The 10,658-nt window shown below is 32.1% G+C and overlaps 2 protein-coding genes across 2 annotated transcripts; both read right to left on the bottom strand.

Annotated features, from left to right (window-relative positions):
• LOC18600779 lies at positions 3,983 to 5,748 on the bottom strand. Its single transcript, XM_018117262.1, has 6 exons — positions 5,622 to 5,748; positions 5,439 to 5,520; positions 5,180 to 5,312; positions 4,926 to 5,083; positions 4,395 to 4,823; positions 3,983 to 4,228 (listed from the first exon to the last, which is right to left on the bottom strand). The coding sequence occupies exons 1-6, from the start codon at positions 5,641 to 5,643 to the stop codon at positions 4,198 to 4,200; spliced, it is 855 nt and encodes a 284-aa protein (XP_017972751.1). The 5' UTR covers positions 5,644 to 5,748; the 3' UTR covers positions 3,983 to 4,197.
• On the bottom strand, positions 6,944 to 8,473 carry LOC108661168 (ATP-dependent DNA helicase PIF1-like). Its single transcript, XM_018117066.1, has one exon. The coding sequence runs from the start codon at positions 8,471 to 8,473 to the stop codon at positions 6,944 to 6,946; it is 1,530 nt and encodes a 509-aa protein (XP_017972555.1).

Here is a 10,658-nt window from a genome sequence, read left to right as displayed (position 1 = left end):
CATCTCTGCAATTCTTAAGTGCCAAACCAACCACACTACCTACATCCCATGTTATTTCAGCCTCCATCAAATTAGCATTAGAAGTAAGATATTGATCCAAGTATTGTACAAATACATCAATAACTTCATTTTCCCTTTTACTGCTCCCACAAACCCTACCTCCTTTACTGTTTGACAATTTGTTTTTGTTGCAACCTTTTTTACCTCTAGGTCTTTTGATTATACTTCCCTTCTTCACCTTATCTTCTAATTCAGCATCACCTTCATAAATGTTACCTCTAACATGAATCATAACTTGCAATTTCACATCTCTAATTCAGTCCCATTTTTCTTTTTCAACTGCAAACAAGTCCACAATTTCTTCACCAACATCATTCTCACCCAAATACTATTTTTGCGTTATCATGTCCACCTCCTCTAAATCAGATAATCATGTGGTATTCGATGTAGAATCCTTGCAAAGAGACATTAGCACTTCCAATTGTTCATCCTTGGAAATTCTACATTTAAAGGACTCTTATCCAGACAAGAACACTCCACAAAATTACATTCTCTCTCTTCATTAATTAATATAATAGCATTATTTCCCAAACATTGCTCATTATCCAGATTCGGACTCTTATCCCCATAATTTAGCCTTTTTAAAATATTAGGTTAAACATGCGAAAATAAAGATAAAAGTAGGCAGTATCTAGTGTGATATAAGTAAAAAGAATCATAATCATGTTAAAATTTAGATTATGATAATTATAAACACTAGAATAAGACCTACGCTACATAGCAGGAGTATAAATTTTAATAAACAATTGTATAAAAATTGAATGAAAAAATTGAAGTTAATGAATGATAATCTTTAATATCTTAATTTTTGTAGATTGTTTTGAAAAAAAATCAAGTTATTTGTTCATAAGGAGGTCACTATTCAATCTACAAAAATGGAATCATTTTTACTAATTTAGAGAAATGGGATCAACTTTTTTTAACATCATGATTTTTGTAGATTCACTAATAAATTCCTGTATTTGTTTATATTAAGGGCAAAAAAGAAACTGAAACAGTGAAGGATATGAAAATGTACAAAAGTAGTATTCATTACAAAAAAGACAAATTTTATACAATACACAACAACGTTATTGATTGACTAATGAGCATAGTCTTGCCCAAAAAATTTAGACAACATTGTGGCAGCTGTAAGTTTTTTGTTAAATTACCTAAAATCTGTCTAATAACAGTGTTAATGTGTTACATTGAATAAAACCAAAAAATCAACTGCTGCTATTTGAGGGAGCTTGTAACAAATGTATACACTGAAGATTGACACAGTGCGAGAATGTTTCATTTATATGGGGCACGTTATTATGGATATATAGCAGACTGCAAAAAATCCCAGTCATGTTTTAGAGTACGTGGCACAACATTTAACAAAAAAGGAAGTGGTATCAGTTTCTGTAGCTTGTCAAAAGAGGTTCATTTATGTATAGGCAGCATTGCAATAGAATGAACACAGTATTTCAGAATTTGAGACATAGAATTATCATGAAAAAATTTGTTTGCCTTTGTTCATAAAATCCCTTCAAAAGCGTTTGGTTCTTTCGCGTCTAGCACTGAATCATTAGGGAAAACAAAATTAAAACATTTTTTCTGTTATTGTAAGTTAAAGCAAATACAAAAATAAAATATAAAATGTCATATTAATTATGAGGCGGTATATGTAATTTGTGGAGAGCATGAAGGGAGCCTTCTTCTGTTGCCTTCTTAGCAGAAGCTGGATTGGAATCTGTTTCATGCTCACCATTAAGGTTCCAATTGCAAGGATACTAGCAGCTCAAGTTGCCATCTGAAAAAGGATCTTAAGAGCTACTAAACAACTCCATATCAGATGCAATTCTGTAACTTTTGTAAATAAACTTCTTGCAAAGTATTTAGAGAAACAACCACATTACTGCCATATTAAAAAGCCTAAAAAGGAAAGTACCATGAACATTTGATTATACAAAATGTAAATACTGAATAATAGTCAATTCCTGATATTGACACAAAGATGGAGCTGAGACTGGACAATTACAAGAAAAAGCTCAACCTGCCTGTAACTTCTTAAAATATGTAATTTGACAATAAGATGATGCAAGTTTTAAATATTAAAATAGGGAAAATGTAAACCACAATTTCCTTATAGCGTCACACAAATTTATTTACCATATGTGACATACACACATGCATTACAGCGTAGATTATATTCTCAGAAACTGATGCGATCATGAACAAAATAAAAATAGAATATTTGCAGCTGAATAAATAGCAAATAAAGAAACGAAGAATTCATAGTTTGATTTTAATAAGAAAAACAATAAGAAGAACAAACCAAGAATTAATAACCGATAAAATCATGAAAAATAAAATGCTTAAAAAGAGGAAAGCAAAAATACAGCAAATAATCTTCAAATAATGCTATTGCTGTTTCTGAGTAGAAAATAACTACAGAAGAAACTTACGATGTATAAAATTAACAAAAAAAGAGATAAATTCAACAATTATCAACATTTCTCATCATGATATAAGCACACACATTGTGAATGCAATAAACAATACATATTTATAATCAAACAAACAAGTATTGAAGAAAGCAATAATGAATAATAATTTACTAGTATTTTGGTAAGAAAAGTAATGACGAAAGACAAAAAAATATTTATAATTAAATAAATCTATCGATGACATAGCGTAAGATAACCTAACCTTAGATAACATAAATAAACAATCATATAAAAGATATAACATGACATAAGATGAGATAAGCTCAAATTATACAGCACTAATAAGTAGGAATAAAAGAAATCAGATGAAAAGATCATTAAAGCTCATTCTCCATGTTAAAAATGAATATTTTCAAAATATAATGATAAAAGAGCTCAAAAGAATATTGCTAGGACTAGGTAAAGACAAAGACTGGAAACTTATCAAACATCTAAAATTTGTGTTACAAGTAGTAACAGCTAGAAAAGGTCTTTAAACACGTTGCAAAGCTTATAAGACTATCAATATTATGTCAAAAAAATGAAGCTAGTAGAATAAGAGCTTACTTGGTCATGTTGTACTGGGAGTTACAGCTTTGAAGCATCAATCAATGGTTAGATAGCATCACCCATTAGTACATTCGGTGGAAGATCCAAATGAGGTAGAGCTGACTCTGGTGTCATAGGCAAATTCCACAATAGCTGACGGCAATATCTCAATCAAGAGGCAACCACAAATTTGTCAGCAACCATCAGCACATGAAGCAAGGTTGAAGCTATGGTGGCAGATAAGGTGTTGCTATATATCAAATTTAAAACTCCATAAGGGTTGTTTCCTCTATATATAAAAGTAATGTAATAATTATGGTTTAACTTTGCCTGCTCACACATGTTAGAATAAATAATACTAGTTATTGACCCGCGTTATATCGCGGGTGTTATTAATTGATAATAAATGAATCTATGCTAAGTTAGGTATTGCTTGAATTTGCTAAGAAATACGATTGATTTTGCTTCAATTTACTAAGAAATGATTCTCTGGTATTCTCTGGGTTCGTGCCTATGTCAACAGCTAATGTTACTTAGAGCTTCTTATTTAATTGGTTGGCAAGGTAGCAGTCATATTTTATTGACAGCTTGTTCTGTGCAACATGATCTACATGCTGTTCAATGTTCTTGTAATCGCAAACCAGGTAGTTTTTGTTTATGTGAGCAATCCTTTCATGAAGAATCATTTTGCAGTTGCTAGTCTAAATTTGCCTGTTACTTCGATGAAGCCATAATCACTTGGAAGAATTCTAGTGACAATTCCACATTCAATTCTTCGCATTCTTGGTACTGTACTTGGAAGTATTAGATGAGCAACATATATCATTGTTATTATATGATAAAAGAGTTGTTCAAGAGCAGCTTTTGCTGTTTCTAATGTATTCGTGGTAACATTGGGTATTACACATATGATTATGAAGTTTACTATAATAATATCATACATTACAAAATATATAAAAGTTGTTTTATGTTCAGTGATGAACAACTGAACATTTTGTTGTCCAAAAAAAGGACAAAGTTTGATCAGTACAAATTCTTTCAAAATATGCAGCGTCAATTTTTGGACAACATCAGAGAAGTAAGATGGTGTTTATAAAGCAACAAAAACTTATGTTACAGCAGTGATTATAGATTTTCAGCCATGTTTATCTTGTTTCTGTTCAGCACTGTAACAAATATTAAATAAGAGATGGTTAGTTTAAGATAATATTTAATATGAAGGAAAATATAATCATAACAGCAATATTGTCACTGAGAAGACATGTTAGATGTATATTATTAAATACAGAAATCTAAAATAATATATGAAAATGTAAAGTAGTTGTTTATTACCTCAATTTGACTTTTTTGATTGGAGATTCTTCAGGAAAAAGGTCTTGCTGTATTTGGTTTTTTGGTGAGGAAGGAGGGCATTCTTGGACTTCGAGGTTGCTCTTTTTTTTATTCAAATGTAAAGTAGATTCACAGGTAGATGATTGTCCAAGCATCATTGTTGGTTTATGGGCTTCATTAACAGCTTTGCAACTATTGATTCTGAAGGTAAGATTTCCAGTGTTCAATGATTTTGTGACCAAGCTTATGCTAAATAGCTTTTCTTGATCAATGAGTTTGGTGATTGGTTCAGGAAGGATATATTTGTCTAAGTGGTTTAGCAATGCAAGTTTAGGAATTGATGCACCAACGACTTTTTCACCATCATCACCAAATACCACAAATGTTGCGTTTCCAGTATTGTCTTCAACAGTGATGATTAATTTGTAGCTAATTTGGAAGAAAGAAAAGATGATTTTGTTAAACAATGATAGGAGTGATGAAAAATCAAGTTCTGTGAATGACTATTATGATTTATGATGATAAATGTACCATAAATGAGGCAGTTGTTCTCCATGTTTTGCATCTGGACACCAAAAAGTATCACTTATTTGTTGCAATGTTTTCATGCATATTTTGCAACCGATGTAATACCATCCTTCTGTGCAATCAAATTCTTTGATTTTTGCAATGCAAGTGTATGTCTCTATCTGTAATGAGATGTTCAAAAAAAAAAAAAGTGATGATGACAAATAGAATGAATATGATTTTTGTTTTCATAATTAATTATTGGAAGATATTCTTACTTGTGTTTTGGAGTGATCAATTTGCAGCAATTGCTTAATCGTCACACGATTATGATTTTCTTGTTGATCAGGTGGTATTTGTGGTCGTTGGCGGACATCAAGCAGTAATACTGGTGCATTTTTTTCATCGAATTTGAGTGTGAATTGAACATGAAAGCAAGAAATAATAAATTCAATACTAATGCATGGTGGTTAAAGAAACAATAACAAAATGAAAAAAAAAAGTAATGATAGATCATAATTTTTATTCAATGTTTACCTAGCTTTCATGTCTGCCACAATTGGAATATTTAAGTCAACATAAATTTTGGATGCAGAGCATGAAGCAACAGATGGTTGTCCTAAAAATTTATGTATAGAATGGATTAAATTATGAGTATGTTCATGTCAAACATTATAATGATTGAAGATAGCATAATGGTTGAAGATTTAATTCATTTACCTTGGTATTCTCCAACTGTCATAGCAGCCAAAATAATGATTGGTTTGCTTTTTAGTCCTATAATATCATCATCAACACAATATGCAAGATCTCCCCAGAGGGTTGCGTTAATTATTGTGCCTCTAGATAGAAACAAAAGGAATATAATAGTCAACTTATATTAATCATTTATAGAAACGTAATATTTGTTAAGAAAGTATAGTTCGATGTAGCAAACTTGATGTTCTGCAATTGCAAGTTCCGTTTAGGAACTTTAGTTGATTTGTTGCTGACATATATGGCAGTAACTTTGCTCATTGAAATGATCAGACCGATGATATCTATATTTAACAATAAATGAATTATTGACATTATATATAGAATTACTAAGAGGAAAATGTGATAATGAACTAATTAAAACAAACAGTTATACAGTATGCTTATATTTACAAGGTATGGTGCAATAAAAAAAATGTTGCATTCTGAAGAATAATGATTTAAACATACCGGTGAGAGTTTCGTTGATCTTATATCTATGTGGCAAATGTTCAAATTCGAAAAACTGAAAGTAGTGGCGTTGAAATGATAAAGTAGATGATGATGCCTTGACAATCTTCGTTTTTGAAGTGATTGTGATCGCAGAAGGAGCTGAAATTACATTGTAGCTTTTTTTTGGTTTAGACACCTTGAAATCAGAGATGCAGTAAACATGTCCTTTTAGGATGGATTCAAATTCTTTCATATGTATTTTATGGATGATAGCTTGAATTGCATTGCCCTGGATGCAAAGAAGATTATTAATTGTTTGATAAGATTTGGAGCATTACTATTTTAAGATCACAACCTTATCAAAAGTTAACGAACCTTATCATCGGTGGCAAGGAAATCAAGGCTGATAATGTCATTTGCCTGTTTGTAGTTGATGCTGTGCCAAATGCGTGCAACACAAATTTGAATTGTACCTCCTTCTTTTCCAATTTGTAATTCAGACAGAGGTTGATATGACATGATTTCCTGTGAAAGCATGGAATAATAAGTTTAGATAATTTTGGCAGTAAAAAAATTATCATGATTTTAGATATATTGATGGAAAATAAATATAAACAAAAGTATTACCATATAATAGCAAAAATTTTGTAAAATGAAGAAAAACATCTAGTGTTAGATGTTGGGAATAGTAATGGAAGAAGATTCAATTAATATCTACTATAATTCACAAAAATCTTGTATGATACAATAATTCATAATATGCATCAAGTTAATCAATAGAAACATTTATATTATAAATAGGATAGAATAGGATACCGCAAAATATAATAATATCAAGAAAGAATGGAATATGTCTAATGTAAAGCATGTAGAATTTCTTTATAAACAATATTTTTAGTAGTTCCTATATTAGAATCATTTTCAGATTGGATTAATATTTTTAATCCTTCTCTACTTGTTGCTCTTGAAAGAGCAACATATAACTGGCCATGAGTGAAAACTGGCTTAGGCAAAAATAGGCCAACTATGTCAAGTGTTTGTCCTTGACTCTTATTTATTGTCATCCCATAACACAATCTGATCGGAAATTGTTTTCTGGTCAAAACAAATGGCCACTTTGAATTTTTTACTGTCATGTTTATTCTAGGAACAAATACTTTTTCACCTATATGGTTTCCAGAGATGATTTCAGCTTGGATCACACGGGATGCTAAATGAGTCACCATCAATCTAGTGCCATTGCATAATCCTAAGCTTTGGTTTATGTTCCTTAATAACATGATTGTAGCACCAACTTTTAGTTGAAGTTTATGGTTCGGAATCCCATTAAAAGATAGAGAATTGAGAAACTCAGTAGGATACAAAAAATCTTCATCTCTGGTGCTCGACGAACTCTTTGAAATTGTGTCACAGCTCAAGTAAGTTTTGATATCACCAGGCAGTTCGGAAAGCATGAACTCGTTGATGAGGGTGACTGTATCATTGTACGGAGTTACTATCGCTCTATGTTGCAAATATGATATATCTGCAAAATTTTGAGCAAAGTCAGGATAGATAGTAGAACATATCGTTTGAATTGGATTATTTCCTGGACTAACCAACAAATCATTTGGAATTTTGATGATTGTTGTATCGTCATCAACATTAGGACCAATTCCTTGTGCACAACCATCACCAACATTCAGAATCCATGTAGCAAAGTCTTTGATTTCACCAGTTGCAGTTTGATCAAGCGATCGACTCAATAATCTCATGTTTGTTTGTAGAGTAAAGATTTTGCAATGTTCCCATAGAGGAGATTTACATATCGAAGCATTGATCACATCATGCTTAGATCCAGATGGAATGACAGGCAAAATTTGTCTGAAATCACCTCCGAGGAGGACTGTTTTTCCGCCAAAGGTTTTATTGTTTTCATGTCGGGTATCATCAAGCATAATATCTTGGAGACTTCTATGCAATGCTTCCAGACAATTCCTATGTATCATTGGTGCTTCATCCCAAAGAATAAGAGCAGTTTTTTGAAGCAATCTTGCTAATTGTGTTCCTTTTTTTATTTCACAAGTAGACAGATCATCAACATCAATAGGTATCTTGAATCTTGAATGAGCAGTTCTACCTCGAGGAAGTAATAAAGAAGCTATGCCAGATGAAGCAACAGCTAAAACAACTTGACCAATTCCTCTGAGGGCACATATGATGGTTTTCCAAAGAAAAGTTTTTCCTGTACCACCATGACCATACACGAAAAAAAAAGTTCCTTCATCATGAGCAACAGATTGCAAAACAGCATGGTATATCTCTTTTTGCTCATTGTTTAATTTAGCAAATAATGTCGCATGTTCAACACGAAGTTCTTCAGTGTTGTAATCTAATTCCTCCATCAACAACTTGTCAATCGACTAGCTGTTCATGTTAACCATCGGAGTTGGAAGACCGTACTCTGCTAATGAGGTGGAGTTGTTGCTAAATAGTAATTCCAAAGCAGTCAATGTATAATCTTTGATATGTTCATCTGGTATTACATAATTTTGTAATTGATATAAACTTTGGAATCGGTGTCGAATATCTTCTGACATTGCTTCCCAATGTTTTTCCCAAAGCTGTCTTGCATCTGTGACTTGGCAAAAGAGCACTATTGTTGTGAAAAGTTGCCTCAATTGATAAGGCATAGCCCACCCAGATGCTTGTGCCAAAGCATCATCCCATTCTTTATCATCACCCAACAAACCCAATGCATTACAGGCAGCTTGAAATGATTCATATAAGATTCCATCAACTGTACGTAAATCTTTGAAACCAGATGGTCCCTTAACAACATTAATTAACATCCTTAAATAGAATAGTTCTCCTGCTGCTGGATGAATGTAGCTAATTCTACCAATAGATCTGCCTCCTTCTCTTCTTTTCCATTCTTTTAAGTTGTCTTTCCAAACCCATTTTGTAGGAAACTCTACGTAAGTTAAACATCGTGCATCTTCATGTAGTGCATTAGCTTCCATCCATTTTGTGAATTTTGTATCACGAATTCCAGGTCTAGAAAGAACACGTAATAAGCAGTCATTATCACAGAAAGATACCCTCTGTTGATTAGGAAAATGAATGGGCAAACGTTCCACTGATGGATCTCTATAATGCAATTCAAAACTAAACAACCTCCAGCATGCTTCATGTGCCGAAACATATCTACAATCTAAGTAGTTTTTTATTTCATCAACTGCTGTAGAAGTCATGTGAATATTGGATGCATTTGCTGTAGCACTCTGTTCGATAGCAACTCTAATTCCGTCAGGACCTTTGCTTAGATATTTGAAAAGGTATTTGATGGATCTTGCTTTATTACAGATTTCAACATTGATGTGGGATTGGTATTTGACCAACAAATTCCGATTGTGAGGAACAATGTACCGATTATCAATTTCGAATCCAGATTTGACATCCAACAGAATAGCTTTTGATTGATTTCTTCTTCTATAAAGTGGAACTCCATCTTCTGGTAAAAGTGTTCGAGGTTGGAACTTTTTCGGATAATGTTTGCTGCACTGGTTTTTGATCATGCATATAGCATTTGGCTTCATTGTTCCACATGGTCCGTGCACCATAAAGTCTATGACAGCCTTATAGCCCAAAGGATCAATGTTCGGATCAGGTATTTCAGCAGAAATAATGCAATCAATATCTTCCGGACTGAGACACCTATTATCAGGATGTAACCACAGTAATATATGTGCATGAGGAAGCCCTCTCTTCTGAAATTCTATCGTGTAGATTACTGATGAAACAGGAGAGTAAAAACATCATGATTATTTTATTTTATGATGATGGGAATACAAACACTAAGCAAGTTTGTTGAAAAGAACAATCTCTGGGAACTAACATCAACAACAATAGATTATACCCATTATTTTGAGATTAGTAGGTTCAAAACAGAAGATTGTTCCAAGGTGCTTGACTATCCAAATACAAAACACAATTAACTATGAAAACCATTGTCTAAACAGATAATGATACAAAAAAAATCAAAAATAAAATCATACTATTTTTCTGTACTACTCTTCTACTAACGATTGTTTCTAAGGAACTTGATGAAATTCAAAGCTATAAGCTTATAGCTTAAGCTGTTCTGTCTAGATTTTACTTTTGTCCTACAAAACACAGAACCATCATTCCAAACTGTCCTCAGAGGAGAATATTTAGGCTGTGAAAGAAGTGCTAACGATTGTTTCTAAGGAAGTACTTTTGTCCTACAAAACACAGAACCATCATTCCAAACTGTCCTAAGATCCCAACACTTCCAAAGATTGGTTGAAATTCTATCATGTAGATAACTAATGAAACAGAAGAATGAAAAGATGCTGATAATTTTTTTTTATGATGATGAGAATACAAGCGCTAAGCAACTATGCTGCAGAAGTTACTGTTTGATATGTATAGTTTAAAAATTAGTTTAAATAGTTAAATAATTTGATAATATATTTTATCTTTGAATTGAGTAATAAAATAATAGTTAGCAACAATGCATAAATAAATGTTGTTAGTGATATTAACAATATTTTATGGGAAAAAACA

The sequence above is a fragment of the Theobroma cacao genome, chromosome 3, assembly GCF_000208745.1.
Source record: "Theobroma cacao cultivar B97-61/B2 chromosome 3, Criollo_cocoa_genome_V2, whole genome shotgun sequence".
NCBI classification, from domain to species: domain Eukaryota; kingdom Viridiplantae; phylum Streptophyta; class Magnoliopsida; order Malvales; family Malvaceae; genus Theobroma; species Theobroma cacao.
The sequence above is the reverse complement of the archived record's forward strand: the minus strand, read 5'-3'. Positions and strand labels throughout refer to the sequence as shown.